General features: G+C 36.8%; 1 protein-coding gene across 1 annotated transcript in view; it reads right to left on the minus strand.

The window, feature by feature from the left end:
• The window catches only part of LOC145673725 (uncharacterized), a 71,258-nt gene extending 50,675 nt beyond the window's left edge, over positions 1–20,583 (minus strand). Inside the window, exon 1 of the mRNA XM_081743438.1 lies at positions 20,430–20,583. Coding sequence (XP_081599564.1) covers positions 20,430–20,477 — 48 coding nt within the window. The 5' untranslated portion in view covers positions 20,478–20,583. The remainder of the gene's footprint in view (positions 1–20,429) is intronic.
• Between the last annotated feature and the right edge of the window lie 2,207 nt (positions 20,584–22,790).

Genomic DNA, 22,790 nt, shown 5'->3' on the forward strand with positions numbered 1-22,790 from the left:
AATATCTGGGAATACACTTGGATAGACGCCTAACATTCGCCACTCACCTGCAGAACACCACCAAGAAAGCACTACAGCGCTTCATGGCTCTACTCCCAATGCTACTCGCAGCGTCCCTGTCTCCAAACATCAAGAGGCACATATACATGATGTCTATCCGACCGATACTGCTATACGGACACAACGCCTGGCAGCACACGTATAAAACACACCTCCGACCACTGCAGGTGTTGCAAAACAAGGTGATTAGGACCATCACCGGCCACTCCAGGGACACGCGAGTAGCACAACTGCATGAAGACCTAGACCTCCCGTTACTTGAGGAAGTTCGACAACACCAAGCCACCAAGTTCTGGAGAAAGAAACAACTCTCCACCAACCCAGCAATACGAGCAATAGGAACCGCAAATCCACGCAGAAGACTCCACAGAATGCCACGCCCCCCGTAAGAGAGCCGTAAACAAACCAACCAGCTAAAGGAACAACCAAAGGAGGACGCGACAGTAGCGACTCCACCACAACACTTACGTCAGAAAACAAAGCCAAGGAAAAATACAACCCACATGGAAGGCAGGGGCAATAGCCCGAGACTTCACCAAACCAAAAACCCGCGAAGACAAGACTGAGACTGAGACTGAGTCTCTGTCTTCTTGGTGGCAGACAGCAATGGGGAAGCGCCCCATGGCATTGGATAGGCGCCAAGTAACAGTGTTCTACTCCTAGATCAAGACACTTTAGTAACCTGTGAACCGAAAAAGGACTGATAGCCTTGCAGAATCTTCGAAGCTAAGTAGTTGAACATAATTTGTTTTAAAAAAAAGAAATAACCTTTTTAAGTTTTGCATAATGTTTTGTAATTATTTGCCAAAATATTCATGGAAGTTAAACGAAGTGTTTCCTTTCTGTTTGCATCCCTAGATTTCATAATCTAGATATATTAGGTGAAAGACTCAGACGCTCCTCTCGTTACCGGGCAAAATGTTCTTTGAACGGCCTCGTACGTTGGACGATCACAACACTACATTATCATGTAATGGTGTTTTCGTATAAACAAAACAACAACAACAACAAAAAAAAAAAAATAGATGTTCCTTCCACACGTTCGGAAGAAGAATTTTCTGTTGCCTGGTAAGTTAAAGTAACAAATGTCTAATTTCGAAATAGTTATTAATTATTATTAATAAATCATAATAAAGCATTAAAGAGTTATTATCACGTAAATGCAGCATTTTGTATGTCACGAGTGCCCCACTTTGTCTGTTTTGTAAATTAAGGATATGAATAACGTACAGAGCATAAAACGGGAATGTAGAAGAAATAAACAGTTCTAGTACTTTCGGAAACATAATCGTATTAACCTGTACCCTCTTAAAGTATTTCTGTGCACGCAAGTTTCAACTCGTTCCAAAATTGAATAAAGTACCCCTCTCTTTGGAATAACCTCCCAAGTCTTAGCGACAAAACTCGTTCATACAAATACTTTTTTTTTTTCATATTGTAAGGACAAGAACAAATGTTTCACAGGTAGCGCGAAAATAAATATTGCGTATATGCAGGGGACATTAATACACACTTGAACGATGAGCATGAAAGCGCCGAGTAAATACATATCGCCCCTAGAAAAATGAAAGGAGTTAAGCGCCAAAATGAAAATTTCTCAAGACAGCATAGAAAAGAATAAAACACTAATTCATTCCGATTCCATCTTTCTTCTAGGATTCAGTTTTCACTGCTGCAGATCTTTCATATTGTCTCCTGCCACTTGTCTCCTTTCTGCACAACATTAAACATGAAATGGGCAGTCAGGATATGCACTTACTTGGAAATCAAGGAAAGTGGCGCTTAGCACCTTTCTGCTTTCTTGGGGCGACATGCTAAATAGCAATAGTAACAAAATGTGTATAACGGTTCCCACCCGTATTCAAGGAAATGCGCGTAGTATAATAGATCACATTGGGACAAATATGATAAATAATAAAATAGTATCAGGGGCAATAACGACATCCCTTAGTGATCACTTCCCTGTTTACATGTCAACGTCACTAACATTAGGAAACAGAGATGGAGTGGGTCACTGGGTCGGTGGATCAGTGGGTTAAGTTTTCTGACTGGGTCGTGGGTCAACAGGATGTGACCCACCACCCACCGTGACCCACTGCAATCCACCACTCACCATGACCCACTGCGTCCCACCACCCACCGTAACCCACTGCAACCCACCACCCACCATGAACCATTGCGACCCACCGACTCAGTCTGACCTACCAACTTACTCTGCTCACTGCATTGTAGACAGTATCTTCTGAAGACTGGTAAATTTGTCTGCGCTTTACTTTCAAGACCTCCATTTCCCTTCCTTTTCCATGTGTTTCTGTCTACTTACCTGAGGTGAGTATATCTAAGTGAGAAAAGAACAACAGGTCCTTTTTGGATATTGATATTTGTAATTGTAATAATAGCAAAAGGACTTATAGATCTACTACTACTTGGCTTTCGAGACCTGTGAGTTTTTAGAGGAGCTAACTACTAAAAAAAAACATTTTTGAATCACTGTAATATATAAATTATTATATAAAAAATTGAATGTAATTATGTGTGCCTGATCATCACGGCCAAATTGCAAAGTCAAATGAAATGATTTTTGGTATATAGTTAGACCTTAATCCAAACTGGGATGTTATATTGCTTTCATCATAATACATATCCTAAGAAATTCAGTGTATTAACTCTTTACTAAAAAAAAAAAACAAAAAAAAAAACAGAATGTGTCCTAGCATTTTTTAAATTCTCCTTTATTGGGAGAAGCACTTTCTATATATGGAAAATTGGTAGTGAGTTTGTTTTGTAAAAATGATCGAAAATGATAGATATTACTGATATAAGATCGAAAATGATATAAGAAAAAAATCAGAAACAAAAAATACAGTGCTTCCCTTCATATAACCATTGCTTTCTACTATAATTGCTGAAGCTTATGTTTATTATATCGAGCGCTTACAGCAAAGGGCAATCAACCCATAAAGTTGAGAAAAATAGACATAAAATTTGTACTGTAAGCTTAATTACACGGAAATTTTAAGTTTGGATTGTACGCATAATTACTGTATATGCAAAATTTTAAACTTTTTCTCCCTTTTACGTTGGTCTACTTACCTTGATTTGGGACTCTCAAATTTTATCCTTGTTTCCACTGAAATGTATCGATAATTCGACAAGGAAATAATTATATTATTATAATTTAATTAACTATAGGGTGGGTCATCGTAATTTGACCCATGACAAACAGCAATGTGGTAATTAAAGGGGGAGAAGGAGGAAATTCCCAGGGACCTCTGAACACTTCCCCGGAACCTCGTTCCCATTTGCTTTCGAGGGGGGAGGGAACTTGATAATGACACCAAACCTTCATGTGTAATTAAAAAAAAATAAATTTATAAACAAATAAGAAATCATCAGTTTATCAGGCTTTAATTGATAATTTACGCACAAGATTTCCTATCGAAGGTGTGGTAGTTAAAGTTTCTGTTCTCCATGAATCGACATTGCCAATTGACATGGTCGATATGGAAAAGATGTTGCATCGTGATAGAGAGGTGATACTGCTTGCTGAGTATTTCAAAACTGACCGAGAAAAATCGTTATCAGACTTAAGTCTAACAAGCAGATTGTCGATGAGGAGTTGCAGAAATTTCTACATATTATCAATTTCCACCTCAGAGTGCGAACGGGGATTTCCCCTTATGAATTTAGAGATGATTGATATTAGAAATAGACTAAGTGCTTAAACATTGTCTAACTTGTTGTTCATCAATGTTAATGGCCCACCGCTAGAGAAGCTCAAAGTAGACGAGCTAGTTATTTCTTGGCTGAAGGATGGACATCATTCCGCTGAGGATGATATACCACGAAAAAGTCCGGAGACCAACAGGAAATAAACCCGATTTCAGATTTGTTTTAAGATGGCAAATTATGAGTTATGAAAAATGTATACTTGTATTACTAATGGCTTATTTGTGTTATTCAACTTTGTACCTAATTTTTAATAAATCTCTTCTTTCCTTTTTATAAACTAGAAGGTAAACTACTATGAATAAATATTCATAATAATTGCAATTATGCATATTTGTAACTTAAATTTAATGTGGTGTTTTAGTGATTACACAAATTACAATTATGAGTATACTTTATGGAGATGCTCTCACAGAGGGTACCCGAGCACCTTTATACGCTATGAAAAACTGATTTTTCAAGTTTTTTGTGATAAAAATACTGTGAACTGAGAGATCATAACCTTTGCCATATCGTACAGGAGTATTTTCCTGCGAATAGAAGTTTCTTTCGGAATGCATTGAGAAATTAACACTTGAAAGAATACTCTCTTAGTACAGCGGGGGACACTTCTAAATGGTACACCTTAGCCGTAAATCTCCATATGGCTGTACCATTTAGAAGTGTCTCCCGCTGTACAAGTATATTTTAGGCACACAGTAATTTCCCCCCATCTCGAAGTGCTTCAATTTCCTCACTGAAAAACTCTTTACCATTTTATATCGTAAAGGTCACATCCACTGTTATTGTAACAGAGTGGTGTTTTAGCGATTGACCGTAGAAATTCAAACTATGATTAGTGACAATTTAACAGTCTTGTTTTATTACAAGTGTAAGCTCTTTAGTCAGTAAAGAAGAGGCCGTGGATCATGTTTCAGGGTTGATGACGATGGATTTTGGTGAGTCAGAGAAGGTCACAGTAGATGAGAGTGGTTCATGGTGGGTGGTGGGTCATTGTGGTTCACAGTGGGTGGTGGGTCATGGTGGGTCATAGGTCAGAGTGGGTCATGGTGGGTGATGGGTCAGTGGGTCGTGGGTCAAGTGTTCATTGACCCACGCCAACTCTGTTAGGAAATTCAAACAAGAGTGCGGATGTTACTACTCGGGATTATAAGAAAACTAGCATCAATTATCCGCTTCGCTGGGTTAAATTAAGAAAAAATAGTAATATGTTTCGTTAGTCAGTCACTTTTTACTATTACTAAAGCTTTCCTTGATATTGGTCATTTTCGATGATTTTTATATATGGTGCCTTCCATTTGAATTCAGGCAGAGCATGTACCATCACCATCTCAGATATTGTTGAAACTTTTTTTATAGCAACTAGACATGCTTTTAAGAGACCCATATTTTTTTGTTTTGTCGAAAAAAATTTTCCCGCCAAGTAATGGGCCATCAAAGACGGGGAGTACAATTTATGAATTGTAGAGGACATGGAAAATGGTCAATTTCGGAGCCTCACCATTCGGCTATGGAGACAGGTAGAGTTATAATTCTTGTTGTGGTATGTACATAGGGATATAAATAAACTATATTTTATTATAGTTTGGTTTGCGCATGCGTATCTTTTTGTACATAAATTAACAAATTAACGTCAATTTATCTGAAAAGTCGAAGTTTGCGAATTTTTTTCGAGCACTTCCGGTTCGAATTTTAAAATTCTGTTTTCACGGTTGGTAAGACCTAGTTACCCGCTTTCCGAAAAAAAATTTGTATCGCTTCTGTGGTCAACCGTTTTGTCGCAAAAAATTCGAGAAATTGAAAAATTTTCAAAAATCGCCATTTTTGGGCGCCATTTTCTCAAAAACACCATTTTTTAAAATTCTGAAATTTTGTCAGATGGTTCAACTTTACCTGAATAATAAACACACCAAATATCATTCTCGACCAATGCTTCATGGATTAACTGCAGCCTTTTAAAGTTAGCGAAGTTTCGCTAATTTTGATGTCACAGTTAGCAACACTGGGAACAATAAAAGTGCAATGATTTGATGATGTTTGTGGTTCATATTCATTAAATGAAGAATAAATAGTTTTCTTGGCTGGTTTTTTATTATTTTGAACAAAGAGGCTCTCTGAAATAGTAAAATGAGCCTCCCCCTACTCCTCCGTTTTCTTCATTTAATGAAGAAGTAATCTGAGGTGGAAATCACAATTACGAAACACACAAATTTTAAGTTTACTTGAAATGGCCATCCAATGAATTCTGATGATCTATAAAAGGCCTATTACCTCAGTATGATTTGGAATGCTCCAGACAAAGTCTCATTAAGTGCGATGTCATTACAGTGATCGAAAAATGACAAAGTTAAAAAAATCGAAACGTTTTCTTACGCGTTCCAAAGAAATTTACTGAATTTTTAAACAGAACAATCCCGGCATAAAAATGGGTCACTCGGAATTTTATAGTATTCGACTAAAGTGTATCAGTCCGCAACCTGAGAGGGAAATGTGTGTGTGTATTGTGCAAATTTTAAGTTAGCTGCTACTGCGTTGCTACAAATCAAAGGTGCAACCTATATTGAAGCTGTCATGAGTGACCTATTTCCTTTAGTAGTATGATCCGTAGAAAATGACAGCTGTCTTCTTCAAGAATGTGGTGAATGTCCTGGAGTGGAAGAAATAAGTGTGGTGTCTTTAATTATTGATCCTGATGAAAATGAAAGTGGTTACGTATGCCATATGGGAGAATAATAATCTCGTTAAAAGAAGAAAAAAAAACTGTGCCATTTTCTGTTTTCGTATCGTACATTTCCGGTTTAACTGTAAGAATTGTAATTCATGACTACATCAAGAAAATCCAAAGAGAATCAATTGCTACCGAAGACCACCGTATAAAATTTCAAGATACAAATTCTATTTTACTTCATGTGGACTTCGCTGAAAACTGGACTGTTTTTCTGCAAAGTGAAATTCAGAGTTATCACCGAAATATGAAACAATTGACAGTCTTGTCGTAATAAACGACGATAAAACACACGATTCGGCTCATGTACTCATAGTCATAGACAAGAATCTAAACATACTCGAAGAAAAGCGAAAATATATTTTATAGAAAAAGGTTTGAATTCGTGAAAATAGGTGTCTACAATTTCCCAAACCGTGTCAGTGATTTCTGATGGTGCTGCATCCCACTTTAAAAATTGCTTTCAGATGTTCGAGATGCAGACAGGTCCGATAAAGCAGTGTTTTTGCAGTGAAACCGGCCATGCAAGGGTCTCTGCGACGGTAGTGGGGAAGGGGGGGGGGCAAAGAATGTGGCAACGCGCCATAGCCTTAGGCTAAAACAGATACACAGTACTAAAACCGCAGAAGAAAAAAATGAAATGAAATCTTTAAGTTTTACGTTCCACGCTTATGCCGGTTAGGCTAAAGGAGACGGTGATTATGAGAAATGAATGAAATGGTGGAATGCAGAAAGTGGGAGGAAACGGGATAACCCCAAGATAACCCACGAGCACGGTGTTTGTCCACCACAAAGCCCACACGGCACGAGCTGGGATTGAACCAGGGATCCCAAGCACCGGAAGTGAACGCTCTACCACTGAGCCACCGCGTCCCCACTAAAACCGCGGGAGAATTCGTGAGTATAGTGCAAGTACAAACTCCGGGTATTACTCTCGTTTTGTTACCTGGAACTGAATTCGACGACTTCAGAAGAAAAAAGGGAAAGTATGCGACCGGTAACTGGTATTCAACGAAGTTATCTTTGGCTTTCGGAAAATTGCGAAGTTTTTATGGCAGTAACGGGTCACCATGAACTAACTTCATACTTCCCCCAAAATCGAACTTTTGCAATTCAAAGTGTAGATTTAAGAAATCTGCAAAAAGGAACTTTTGTTATATACATATATGTATGATAACCAGTGATGCGTAGCAGAAATATTATGAATAAATCATGAATTACGTGAAGTTGAAGTGCTGTTTATGCTTCCACATGAACCTTCAGCAGGGTACAGGTTTCCAGAAGAGCATAAGAGAAGTGAAAATAAGTGTTTTGTGACTATCGACAATGTGCTACGGAGGGGCGGATCCAGGACGGACTTCTGGGGGGGGGATTGTAATACTGCTACTTAGAGCTACTTTTAAGAGCTCCAAACTCTGGGATGGGTTTTATTTATATATAAATAAGAAAGTTTCTTCTTCTGGGGGGAGGGCGGCAATCGTCCCCCTAGATCCACTCCTGGATGAGTTATGAGTGAACCAACATCTATTGGAGCATCTGCACGGTTACATGCTATTAGCAAAGAAGACAACAACCAAGCAAATGATTGGTCCATGTAAAAAAAAAATAATAATAATCAGTGAAATTTTGTTTCCGAAGACCATTTTAAGTAAGTGAACTTGAAATTTGTGTGTTTCGTAATCGTAATTTCCACCTCAGATTACTTCAGTTTAAGAAAACGGAGGAGTAGAGGGAGGCTCATTTTACTATTTCAGAGAGCCTTTTTAATCAAAATAATAATAAAAAAAAACAGCCAAGAAAACTATTTATTCTTCATTTAATGAATGTGAACCACAAACATAATCAAATCATTGCACTTTCATTGTTCCCAGTGTTGCTAACTGTGACATCAAAATTAGCGAAACTTTGCTAACTTTAAAAGGCTGCAGTTAATCCATGAAGCATTGGTCGAGAATGATATTTGGTGTGTTTATTATTCAGGTAAAGTTGAACCATCTGACAAAATTTCAGAATTTTAAAAAATGGTGTTTTCGAGAAAATGGCGCCCAAAAATGGCGATTTTTGAAAATTTTTCAATTTCTCGAATTTTTTGCGACAAAACGGTTGACTACAGAAGCGATACAAAAATTTTTTCGGAAAGCGGGTAACTAGGTCTTACCAACCGTGAAAACAGAATTTTAAAATTCGAACCGGAAGTGCTCGAAAAAAATTCGCAAACTTCGACTTTTCAGATTAATTGACGTTAATTTGTTAATTTATGTACAAAAAGATACGCATGCGCAAACCAAACTATAATAAAATATAGTTTATTTATATCCCTATGTACATACCACAACAAGAATTATAACTCTACCTGTCTCCATAGCCGAATGGTGAGGCTCCGAAATTGACCATTTTCCATGTCTTCTACAATTCATAAATTGTACTCCCCGTCTTTGATGGCCCATTACTTGGCGGGAAAATTTTTTTCGACAAAACAAAAAATATGGGTCTCTTAAAAACATGCCTAGTTGCTATAAAAAAAGTTTCAACAATATCTGAGATGGTGATGGTACAATTTTATATTTTTTTGCCTGAGTTGAAATGGAAGGCACCATATCCCCTCTTCTCCCTATGTTGCGGGCCACGGCATCGGAAGTGTCATTGTTCATCTCAGCGAGCCCGAAAAGTATGAATTCGACACCAATATTGGTCATTTTGAATTTTATATATATTAATATATATAAAACATATTATATCCCCCTCCCTTCCCACAATCTTTTCGGGGCTCAATTTGAATTTAAATGGCATCAGAAGTGTCACTGCTCATCTCAGCGACCTCAAAAACTATAGATTCGACACCAATATCGGTCATTTTCGATCATTTGTAAATGTCTTTTCCCTCCTTTAAGTTACATCGTGAAAGTGATATGACAAAAATCATCTCATGTTCGAACTTCATGTAGGTTGAAAATTTGATTGAGATCGGTCCAGTGGTTCAAGAGTTATTAAGTTTTATTTATTTTTATATATCTCCCCCTACTACCTCCTCCCCTAAGTTCTATCGTCAAAGTGAATAGATAAATACCATCATAGGCCCGAGCCTCATCCATGTTGAAAATTTGATCGAGATCGGTCGGGCGGTTCAAGAGATTAAGAGTCACTTTTGAATGTCAGAATTAAGAGTCAAAATCAAAGTAATAGTCACTTTGAATTTTATAATATAGAATAAAGCAAAAGATAAAAGAAACAAGATGGTCCGAAACCGGAGTGTACACTACAGCATGCCCATCAAAAGCCCTACAAATTCTTCAAACAACAATAGAAATAACATAGAAGAATGCCCTGTAACGAAAATATGTACTAATAAATACAACATAAAAATCCAACCGTGGATGACTATGGTTACACTTAATTAAAAGAAAGGATACTCTTTGGAAAAGAAGTATTCAAAATCCATTTAATTTCGGGCTTCGCAAAAAAAAATACAAGCAATATCGCAATAATTTAACCCTTTCAGACCCAGGTCATTTTTGGCGTTTTCCTACATTTTCAGTTAGTGACTTATTGTTCAAAAACTATTTAACCGATTTATATAGTTAAGGCCTTGTTTTTTAAAAGAGGATGTGGCTATTTTTCGGTGTAAGTTACATTGCAGCGTTGCCAAGGGAAGGAAAATTATTGAGGGAAATGTAATGGTAAAAATTTACCCAAAAAATCCCTAACCGAACTTCAAGATTTTTTGTAGCTGACACCACTGTTACCACATGGATCCAAGCCACCTAAAAATTCTTTTGTGTGTTGACAAGGTACAGTGAAAACCTGAAGTCGTTGGCTGCTATACAAAGAGAGAAAGAAAAAATTCTCTGTCATCATACACTTGAAATTTTGACACTTTTTTGCGCCCCAAAAGCAAAAATCAACAAATTTGCCGGGACTACAGCTTCCCTAATTATCCTATTGAAACTTTTTATTTGCGTTCTATAGGCCAAAAAGGAGACTTTCAGATAGTGCTTTGTTTCAGTGTAGCCAGCAAGAGGGAAATAATGATGGGGGAAAGGGAACTTTTCCGAATTTTTCACCTAAAATCGGAAATTAACTTTTCTTGGGCTGACAGCACTGCAACCAGGCAGATATGAGCTATTTGAAAATAATGCTTGGTATCCCACTAATATATCCTACAAATATGATGGCGATATCTAACAAAGTAAGCATAAAATTATACGAGGTTTGTCCGGAAAATACGTATAAATGTTGAATAATAACTTTGTTCTACAGGTTGCAGTCACCGTCAGGTGGCACTACTGCTGTAGCCAATCTCATCAACGCTCAGTTTGAGCCAGAGCGCTCTGTGTGTCAGTAGGAGTGTGTGGCTGCATGTTGAAAGTTACCCTTTTTCACCTGTCGTCGGCATGGAGCTCTCTCTGTTTGAGGAACAGCGCATAAACATAAAGTTTCTTGCAAAGCTAGGTAAGAATGGCCGTGAGATTTTTGAGTGTTTGAAACAAGTGTACGGAGACAATTCTCTGAAGGAACCAACTGTGAACAACTGGTTAAAGAGGTTTCGGGAAGGCCGAGAAGACGTGAAAAGAGACCCTCGCCCAGGACGCCCGTCGACATCGAGTTCCGATGAAAATGTTGAACGAATTCGGAATTGTGTTCTTAAAGACCGTAGATTGACAGTCAGAATGATTGCTGACGAGCTGTCAATTCCCAAAACAATCGTTCACGAAATTCTGACACAAAAAAAAAAAAAAAACTTGAAATGAAGAAATTGTGTGCGAAAATCGTACCGAAGCTCTTGACTCCAGAACAGAAAGCAAAGAGGGTTGAGTGCTGTGAGAATTGGTTGAAGCAGAGGAAGGAGGGGATTTTCTCAACCGAGTCATCACTGGAGACGAGTCCTGGTTTTACGAATTTGATGTGGAGCTCAAATCTCAAAGCAAGGAATGGAAGCTACCAGGAAAACCGAGAACAAAAAAGTCGCGAAAAGCAAGATCCAATGTGAAGACAATGTTGATTGTTTTCTTTGATTCTAGAGGGCATTGTTCACAAGGAATTTGTCCTTCCCGGCCAGAGTGTGAACGGACAGTTTTACGTGGAAGTTTTGAGACGTCTCAGAGCTCGTGTGGCCCGAGTTCAACCGGATTTGGCAGAAGGGGGCAGGTGGATCCTTCATCACGACAATGCGCCCGCTCACACGTCGCTCGTTATGCGTGAGTTTTTCGCCCGAAGCTTAATCACCGTGCAGACCACCCGCCTTATTCACCCGATTTAGCCCCTTGTGACTTCTTCCTTTTCCCGAAATGCAACACGGTGCTTCGGGGGCGACACTTGGGAGATATGGAAGCCATCAAGGCAGAAACGACACGGCAACTGAACAGCATCCCAACTGAAGACTTTCAGCAATGTTATCAACAGCGGAAACGGCGTTGGCTGAAGTGTATCTTGTGTAAGGGAGAGTACTTTGAAGGAGACCATATTGTAATACCTGAATAATTGTAAAATAAAGTTCTTATTCAACTTTTATACTATTTTCCGGACAAACCTCGTATATATATCATTCTACCTCAGAAATTCACCATTTTCTTACTATTTACAGAACTTGGTTTATTATAAACCTCAACTGTACTTCCCCTAATTATCCTACTGAAACTTTTTATGGTGTGTTGTGTAGGACAAGATCGAGGCTTTCATACAGTGTCACGTTTGTTCGAATGTCGCCAACAAAAAAAAAAATAAATAAATAATAGAGACAAAAACGGAAATTTTCCAAAAAAAAAATCCTCTAAAATCGGGAATTTTCTGTAGCTAGAAACACTGCTACCAGACAGACACGAGCTATCTTAAAATAAACACTGGTACACTATTAATATATCCTACAAGTATCATGGCAATATTTAAGAAAACAAAGCTTCTAATTACAAAAAATAGATTACGGTAAAGAGGAAAGTAGGGAAAAGCTAGAAAAATCATGGATCAGAACCTAAATAAGAATTTTTCGTGCGCTTCCTAATTACCCCATTGTAACGATCTGTACTCGCTTTTGTTAAGTAAAGATCAATGTTTGACTGGCGTAAGTTGACCTTCGCTCGAACCTATAGGTCCGGATTTATAAACAAAAATTTTGAAAAATTTGAATTTTTTGCCCAAATTTAGGAAACTTTTAATTTCGCTTGTTGGCAACATGCCCGCGGGCCGGTCCAAATAATGTTAACGATTAGGTATCGATCTGAGGTATCTACCTGACAAGTCTTAAGAAGATCCCTCTACAACGAAGGAAGCTGCATTGAGAAAAGGAAAAAAGAAAATTCGAAAAATCTCGAATTTTTGACTTTGGGTTGAAATTTGAGAAGGAAATTCGTAAACCAGAAGAAAAAGGAACTAATATGATAAACTGCGGTCCAACCACATTTGACCAAAGAAATATTATATTGGTATCTTAATTAGTGTCTATACAGTGGTGGATTAAAAAAGTGACGCAACGTGTGTGACACTTTAGCCACCTGGGTCCGAAAGAGTTAAAGAAAATTATTGAGTTTGCCGAAAACACCTATTATATGAATATGATCGAAACAGGGAATAATATCAAGAAAAATGGGAGGTAATCAAATTGGCAATATATATTCAAACAAAGGGAAAACATGCGGAAATAAATATCGTTAATGAACTTGGAACCCTAATTAAAGACCCTTATAAAAATAGCAAATGAGTTCAACAGTTTCTTCATAGGAGCTGGGACAAACGTTTTGGCCAGTATAAAATCATTACCAGGGGACTATTCTCACCATGTATCTGGAAATGTTGAAACAAGTCTATTTCTCAAGCCTCTAAGTGAAATTGAAATATGTAGCATAATTAGAGCTTTACCTAACAAATCAAGCGCAGGATATGACAATATAAACATAAAAATTATCAAAGATTCCAGTAAGGAAATAGCAGCCATTCTAGAACATACAATTAATAGAACTTTAGAAACAGGAATATTTCCTGATGGAATGAAAATTGCAAAAGTAATACCAGTGTACAAAGGCGGTAGAAGAACACGTAAAACTAATTACAGACCAATTTTCGATACTCCCTATTTTGAGCAAGATATATGAAAAAATAATCCATTTCAGATTTATAAAGTGCATAACAACATAAAATATTAATTCAAGAACAATATGGATTTCAGAAAAATAAGTCTAAACAACTTGCCATTAATAGTCTTTCAAATTACATCTCAGATGCTCTTGACGAGAGTAGTCACGTGATAGGTGTGTTCATTGATCTTTCAAAAATGCGTTCGACACCGTAAATCACAAAACATTACTTGAGACACTACAATGTTATGGAATACGGGTAGTCACCTACAATCTTACGAAAAGCTACTTTAAAAAATAGTAGCAATACATTAGTGTGAATAGACATACATCAACCACAGCACTAGTAAACTGTGGAATTCCTCAAGGTTCCATATTAGGGCCATTACTATTCCTTTTATATATTAACGACTTGCCATGTGTATTGAAAAATTGCCAGTGCTGTTTGTTTGCGGACGATACAGCTATATTCATGAAAGGACCAGAGCTTAAAGCCATTCAGAAATCGATTAATTTCGAGTTAGATAGATTACCACAGTGGTTTCGAATTAATAAATTAACTTTAAATGTTGATAAAGCTAAGTGCGCATTCTTTAGAAACAGATATAAAATGCGAAACATTAATGATTATCCTATTACGCGTAAAATAAGCTCTCAAAATGTAACAGTTGCTGAAAACATAAAATACTTAGGTGTTTGGTTTGATGAGCATTTCACATGGGAGAAACATTGTTCTGAAATCAGGAAAAAAATTCGCTACACACTGGGTTGATGTTTAAAATATCAAAAATATTTCCGGAATCGATTTCAAGAATATATTATTATGCATTCATCCACCCTTACCTTTCATACGGAATCGAAGTCTGGTATGGAAACTTAAGTGCTCAGCTTAAATATAAGATCCTTGTTCTTCAGAAGAGAGTAATAAGAATATTTTATTTAAAAAAATGAAGAGTTTCTTGCGCATATAGAACTGCTATTCCACGAACTGAACATATTAAAATTAGATGAACTTTATTTTTATGTGATAAAATGCCTAATGTACGGAATCCTCAAGAAAGATGCAATTATATTTTCAACACAATTTGTTGAAATAAAACACTCAGTTAGTATACGGGCAAAGACAAACAAAGAACTTTAAAAACCAAGACTATGGTTATTAAAAGTACCAGGATTATGGCATTAAAAGTACCAGGTACCAATGTATTAAGACCTAGAACGCGCTACTCCTGAGTATCAGAGAACTACAAACTTTTAGCAAATTAAAAAAAAGCTGAAAATTGAAAAAATGAAATGAAATCTTTAACGTCCCACGCATATGCCGGTTAGGCTAAAGGAGACGGTGATAATGAGAAATGAGTGAAATGGTGGAATGAAGAAAGTGGGAGGAAGCGGTAGAACCCCGAGAAAACCCACGAGCATGGTGTTTGTCCACCACAAAGTCCACACGGCGCGAGATGGGATCGAACCAGGGACCCCAAGTACCGGAGATGAACGCTCTACCACTGAGCCACCGCGCCCCCCTATTTGAAAATTGAGACAATACCATGTTAGTGTATCATCATTGCTATTATTATTATTATTATTATGAACTTATTAAGTATTTATAACCTCATGTAATTTTGTGTTATGTACATATATTAAGTCTCTACCCACCATCCTATAATATGTAATTTCTGAAAGGGAAAACAGAAACAGCAGAAAGCTCGGCCTCTCCGTGCGTTGTTTATGAAGATTGTTAAGTAACTGTTTTGTACTCATATACATATTAATAAATTTTATTCTATCCATAATTTTATGTTGAAAGATACTTATAATCAAATTATTCGGTTTAACGTACCTCGATTATACTCTTTAGGCTAATGGAGACGGATGATCGAGGCAAGTGATTGATGATGGAACATTAGTGAAATTAGAACGTGGGAGGAAACTGAAGTGCCCTGAGAAAACAGATGAACATGATGTTGGCCACCACAAATTTCCGGGACCCCACATACCAGAAGTAAGCGCTCTACCACTGAGTCACCTTGACCCTACTTGAAACAAAATCTTACAGATATACCTCGTATGAAAGAAAAGAAGCAAAATGTTTTTGTAAGGTTGAAGTCTATTAAAGACAATATTTTTACAACTCTGACTTTTTGAAAGTATTTTGTATATTGTCATGTACTTTATATTACTCATTGTAAACTCAGTTTTACAAATATTGTCAAATAGCTTGGTGTGACTAACAGTAGAAATGCTGTTTACCCCTTAAATAAACGACATTTATGAATTCTACAGTCATTTTGTTCTCAAATATAAAGCAACAAAACAAATAGTCATGTGTTTAATGCTATATATATATGTTTATTATAAGTGTACATATGGGTTAACTGCCGCAAATGCCAGCCCCGAAATACAAAATATAGGGAGAAATAAACAGAATGAGACGAAATGTCAGCTTGATACTAACAAAAAAAAGCAATAACGGTAATCAGTGTAAGGTAATTTATTAGGGAGGAAAATGAAGTGAAATTCTTGACTAGATGAGCTCGTGGATTGATACGAATATAAGGTAAACAAGCAAAAGAGCATAATATGATAGTGTTTCAAACCCACTGTCTTATTAACTAACCTAGGACGTACATGTACCTGTAATGGGGGGGGATTACAGAAAGGCAGAGTGAAGACTAAAAGGAGGGAAGCTGAATATACTGAAATGGAGAAACATTTTGGGTGCTATCCCATTTTGTGTGAGGGGGTCGTAAATTTGTAAAATGCACCGAAGAAATATGTTAGTTAATTGCATACTAGGATTGCACAAGTAATGAAAATACATCGGGATCTCACGTCTTATATGTATACTAAGGTAGAAATATAAAATGGAATTTGTGCTCTTTACCACATAGTACTCCATAAGAAAGACATGACGAAGTGAAGTGTTATGTCCAGGCTATGTGTAGTGCTAAAAGTGTTGCAAAGCTGTGCCACACAAGGCATGTATTTTATGTCCTGTCAAGTGTTTTTCCACCATCCTCTTTTATGCGTATACCCACGGTTGCTGACGCGCCCGCTACCTACGGAAGCGCCCCCTCGCTAAAACTCGGGACCCCCTACTCTGACTCAGTTTGATAGTATTCTGCTTTTAGTGGACACCTAACACAAGTCGGTTCGTCTTTTCTGTATTAGTTTATATGCCATACGTCCATACTGTATTTATTCTCAGTCCTCCTGAAGTCAATCTGAAACTAGTAATGGAGCTTTTCATTTAGTGCATGTTATGTTAAAAGAAATTCATTTTTCATTAATATAAGTATGCCCCGCATAGAATGGGATGTTACACAAAAAAGAAGTATTTTTGTATGAGTTTTGTAATTTTTAATCTCCCAGGAAACATGTGTTTGATAGGGGGCACACCCCGAAACCCGTCTAAGTGTTTATTTACGTAATACTATAAGGATATCGTTTCTTTAAAAGTAATTTCTGAGTAGTGCATAGTTTGCAACACTTAACAGTTGCAGTATACAAATGCATATTGATGTAGGAAAGAGCAAAAGAAGAGCGAAAGTAAGAAATATTTGTGATTAACAGAGAAAAGTAAACACCAAAAATGAAAGAGGAATAATTGAGGAGTTTGATGCAATAAGGTCGTAAGTCTGAAACATGCAGCTGGAGAAAAACGATGTTGAAAATTTAAGTAGTGTATTTTCCCTAAATAAAACAATGTAATATGCAGCATTTTATTCCGATATTGAATTGAAATATTACCAGTAGGCTAAACAAGCATGGCAAAAGCCACAAATGCGTTTGATGCAAAAAAAAAAAAAAAAAAAAAAAAAGACGTAAACTCGCTTACGCTCTTATTACATCAAACTCCTCAATTATAGAAAAGGTATACTAAAATAACAAGAGGTAACTAGTAATACAACGTTGAAAACAAGTTCATGTGTATTTTATTCGAGGCCGCCATCTGCGGGAGATTAGTCGTATATATATATATACGTATATACGTATATATATATATATATATATATATATATATATATATATATATATATATATATATATATATAATACCTAATTTAATATAATCTCTGTACGAGTGACAGGATTGCCAACTTGGACTCGAAACTCGAATGCAGACAATTGGAAGGGAACAGAGAAATATGTACAAACTTCCGGAGGTGATTCGTGACATCAAAAGAAGACAAAAAGTCCTGTTGCATGTTGTTGAATTCATCGTCGTGTACGAATGACAGCGGTTCCAACTTGAAATGGACAATCGAATCCTGGTAATTGGAACAGAACAAAAAGATGTGTACAAACTATGTATGTCTGCGCAAGTGCCTAATGTATCATTTTGATGATGTTCATAGTCATATTTAACTAGTTTTGATGTCACGAATCACCTCCCGCAGTTTGAGTACATCTTTCATGTTTACCCTGTATATGGAAACTGGATGAAAGTACGTTCCTCAGGAAAATGTTACTCGTACTTTTAGAATAATTAGAGAAGAAACGAACATATTTAAGTAGAACATTTTTGGCACATAAAAACAGTAATTGTCTGCAAGTTACCGGAAACCGTACTCGAATCGTTTATGTCGTCCCAAAGTTGTTTTGCAATAAAATGTCGTAATAAAATATTTAATGAGGTGGCATGATATTTCTCGGTGACTGTACCCGTTAGATATTGTATTTGTAATTCAACGTTATGAATCAACATTGGTAGATACCTTTCAGGAAGGTGCACGTCAATGTGTTTACAGTATGACAATTATAATCCCTTGCTTAAAGAAGTTTTGTGACAGAATTACTTTCGTCCAAACAAGTCATAACATATTTTCTAAATAATACAACAGAATAGAATTAAATTGTACTTTAGTCAGGATAAATTGACAAATATTGTGTTGTTTTCATATTATATTTCTTTTATGTACAGTCTTGTTAAGAAAACGCTCCACTTTTAATTGTTGAATTCCCGCAACCATGTGTAGAAAGTGTTAATGCTTAGGCTAAAAATAAAAACTTCAAAAATGAAACGAAATATTTCAGTTGAACGTCCCACGTTTATGCCCTTTAGGCTAAGGGAGACGATGATTACCGCAAGTGAATGATGGGAAAATTGGTGGAATGAGAACATGGGAGGAAACTGGAGTACACCATGAAAACCCATGGACACGATGTTGTCCACCACAAACTTACTTGTTCAGGGATCGAACCAGGGACCCCACGCACCAGGGGTAAACGCTTTACCTCTGAGCCACTGTGCCCCCCAAAAAAACTTCAATTGACAAAAAGATTTAATTGTGTCTATGGATAAGATAGGATTTCCCTAAAAGAATTAGGTAGATGTTTCTTTTTTAAAAAAAGAAGACTATAAAAGCAAAGGTACACCCACAGGGGTCCACCGAGTCTGAATTTTGCCCCGAAAAACTTCCTAACTCAACATCCATTTGTATACTTTCTCAATAAAGCTATACTTGCTTAACAGGGAAATGATTCATGTAGCATGAACATTTGATCTTATATTTCATCTGTACACTTTCTCTTATAAAAACAATCTAATTGTATCACTTTTCCCTGAAAAAATAGGTGGAAGTATTTTACAATTCCTTATCGTCTTTTCGGGTGCAGAATAATACCCGTTCAATACTACATAGATGTAGTGGCTTGTTTGGTTTCCGGTGGGGACACTCGGTCGTAAAAGTGTAAAAGCTTTTTCAGATCAACCATCCTGAGTGAGGTTTTCCTGGATTTTTCTCACTAACACCAGGGAAATCCTTATATGGTACCTAACATATAGGTCCCAGGTTCCTTCTTTCCTTCGGTAATCCTTTCTTCCTTCCATTTCGTTGGATAATGTGATCACCGAGGGACGTCATCCCTAATTCGTGACGGGCTAGCATGAGCATTGATGCCGAAAGTCCAGAAATCTAATTCCTAATTCCTAAAACGTAGTGGCCTGTAGTAGTGGACCTGGCCCTCAAAGTTTGGAACCCTCCCAACAAAAATTTCCGGCTGTGCGCCTGTGTACTAAGGAATATATAATACGTTACAACCAAATCTATCAAGAAAGAAACCGGGTGGCACCGATAGCTGCAGAAGATAGATTCAAAAGAGAATGAATAATAGTTACCCAACACATACCGTCTCTAGAAATATATAGCATGAAAAATCAAAAATGCTATGTCTCCCTTGTCGATGTTTTGGGCGGTAAAACGAGTAAATAAGTCAAGACTGGTAATCACATTTCATCATGACCATAAAGAGAAGATGTGTGAAGAATCTGCACCATTCAATGGAGATACACATATTTAAATAATACATTTTGCTTCGTCACGCTTTGTGCATGCACTCCAACTCAATGCCACGTACAAAGGATGCAACTCGCTTACCCCGTGGGTAACTCTTGAGGTTACTATCACAACAAACACTCATAATGTTAAAGCAGTTTTAATAATAAACATCTAAAAATTTACCAATTCTTTGCAAATCCTGATATCTAAAGGAATATGCTCTTTATAAACTAGAAAATATTTCACATCTTGGCGAGGCATTGCATTCTTTCTACTTGAGCTAATTGAAGTTTTTGATCTTTTTTTTAATGATATATAAATAAATTCATACTTTGAAATAAATTCATACTTTGAAACGTACATGTGTTTATATTTTACAGTTTACAACATGCTTTATAAGAATAAAATATGTATTTCAATAGTTGAAAGGATAGGCATGCACGTGGATCTAGAGACGAAAAGCCTAAACGCAGCATGAAAGAAAATTGGTCTGAAAAATAAGAAAAAAAAAATCGTTTCGTAGTGGTATTTAATATCTGTAATAAGTAGTAAATGTTTAAAAATACTTACACATTGCGCCGCTGTTGAAGAAATTGAAATAATATCTAGAAAACCCATCTTCTTCAATAGTAAAGAACTTGCCCACCAAAAATCCAGTATGGCGGATAGTCGGCAGTTACGCGCATTACCTGTTGACCAATCAGAGTCAGAGTCTTTCGTCAGAGTCTTCCCTCAGAGTCTTCTAACAAAGTGCAAAGTGCATAGTATACGCCTCCCCACTGCATTCACTTCGAAACACCACACATGCTAATGAAAAATGTTTCAATTTTTTCTTCTTTTTCTTTTTAATGAACCGACTTTCATTCGAGAGTAATGAAAATGTGTAAATCAGGTGTTTGTATCGTTTCATTCAGAAGACAAACAATCTCAATTACACTCTTCAACATAAAACATGCATTAACACTTTAACCGAAACACGAGTTTTAGAAACGATAGGAGAAACACAGTCTCCGAGACCCATTAGTCAATTTTGTATTATATTTACTTTCAAATGTATTTAAGGTCTTTTATAATAAAAATGCCAAATAAATTTAAACTTTCACGAGCAACCCGGGTTGCCAACATTGCGTTTTAAAATTTACCACTGGATCTCAGAGAACCATGTTTCGGTTAAAGTGTTAAATTTGAAGAATCACTATTTCTATCTAAATTGCAGTCAACACAAGAGAAAGAAAACCGTATGTGGGGTACGTAAAAACGTAGATTACATGCATAAATCCTGCAGTTTTTGGACTTGTAAATAGGCGGGAAGGATCTCACATGCAGATGCACGTATATAACATATACCTGACGTATGTAAGATACGGAAGACTGTTAGATATCAGACATCCTTCAGCGGCATCAGGTTACATCTAAACGGGAAAAAGGCAGTGCATATGTAGCATATGTATAATATATGCTCGTACAGATTTCCGTAGTAAACATATTGATTCCGTATATTTGTACCGTATACTACTGTCCGAATAACGTATTTTACTCAGTGCATTTATTTCAAATTCAATAGTTTTATTGGTTACACTAGATGAAATATCCGTTCTTCGCACGGGAAGAATAGATTTGTGGAAAATATTTGAACGCCTTCCCTTTCAGGACACTTAGTGAAACTGTATTGATACAAATACAGTAAATTATATACTTTTGGTATAAATATTGAAACACCCTACTCTCCTACAACATGCCTTTCAGTCAAATAGTTATGATTAATAATAGCTTAAGGTGGGTACTAACTGTATTGCAAAAATCATTTCAAGCGGATCAGCTTTTTTCCCCGACTCCAAATTGCCTTTACATTCCACACCTTCCAACTTCCAGAAGTTGTAAGTAATGTTCCTACCAAGTTTAGTTGAAATTGCTCCAGAGCTCTCTCGTTACTAAGCAGTTAACGTACGCGCCTTTGGCGTGGGAGACCCGTGTTTAATTCCCGGCGGGAGCTCATATAATTCGGATATCGCGTTCGCATGTCTCATATAACGTCGCTGCTGAAGGGACACTAAACTTCAAATCAAATCAAATTGCTGCAGATGTTCTAAAATTACGGTGAAATATACATTCATACTCATATATTGAAATATACATGTTTCGGCGTTGCTCCTGTGAATTTGCAATCCAGCTAACATGCCAGTTCTCAATAACCTTGGGCTTAAATCTCATTGGGAATGACACCTAACAGCTTAACAATCCCGAAAACTATTGGTTCGACACAATTTAAATCATTATGGACATTTATTTTCTTCCTTGTCACTACCATACCGATGGGGCTTAACTTGGACTTTAACGGTATCGGGAATTGTGACTATTCATCTCAGAATCCCGAAAACTATAGATTGGGAACTAATATAGGTTATTTTATTATTATTTCTACATGCTACCTACTCCCCACGTCCCCTAGCGGTGCCAGGAGCTGAACTTGGACTTAACTTCGGAACTGTCATCAATTAACTTAGAAACCCCGATTACTATGGATTTCGCACTAATATCCTGTTCGATTATTTTACATGTCACAATCCCTCCAGAGAGGATAATGGGGGCTGAGCATGGACACCAGGTACAATTTGCTAGTAAACTATGTATTTTTCTACGTATTTAGTACATTAATAAATAACAATTTCCTCCAGGAAAATGAAAGCTGTCAACCATTACTGGCAATGGATAAAACTTTTTAGCACCACAAAAGTTCGTATTCTTTATTTTCTGGAAAACTACACATGATAATTTACTTCACAACATGCTACTTTGCTCAGCTCAAAGTAATCCAACATTTAAGGAAGAATTTGTTTGTCTTACCTTTGTACAGCGGGGGACACTTCTGGATGGTACAGCCATATGGAGATTTACGGCAAGAGTGCTCCACCAGTTGAGTCCAAAGTATTT

The sequence above is a fragment of the Thermobia domestica genome, chromosome 17 (assembly GCF_964235325.1).
Source record: "Thermobia domestica chromosome 17, izTheDome1.hap1.1, whole genome shotgun sequence".
Classification (NCBI taxonomy): Eukaryota; Metazoa; Arthropoda; class Insecta; order Zygentoma; family Lepismatidae; genus Thermobia; species Thermobia domestica.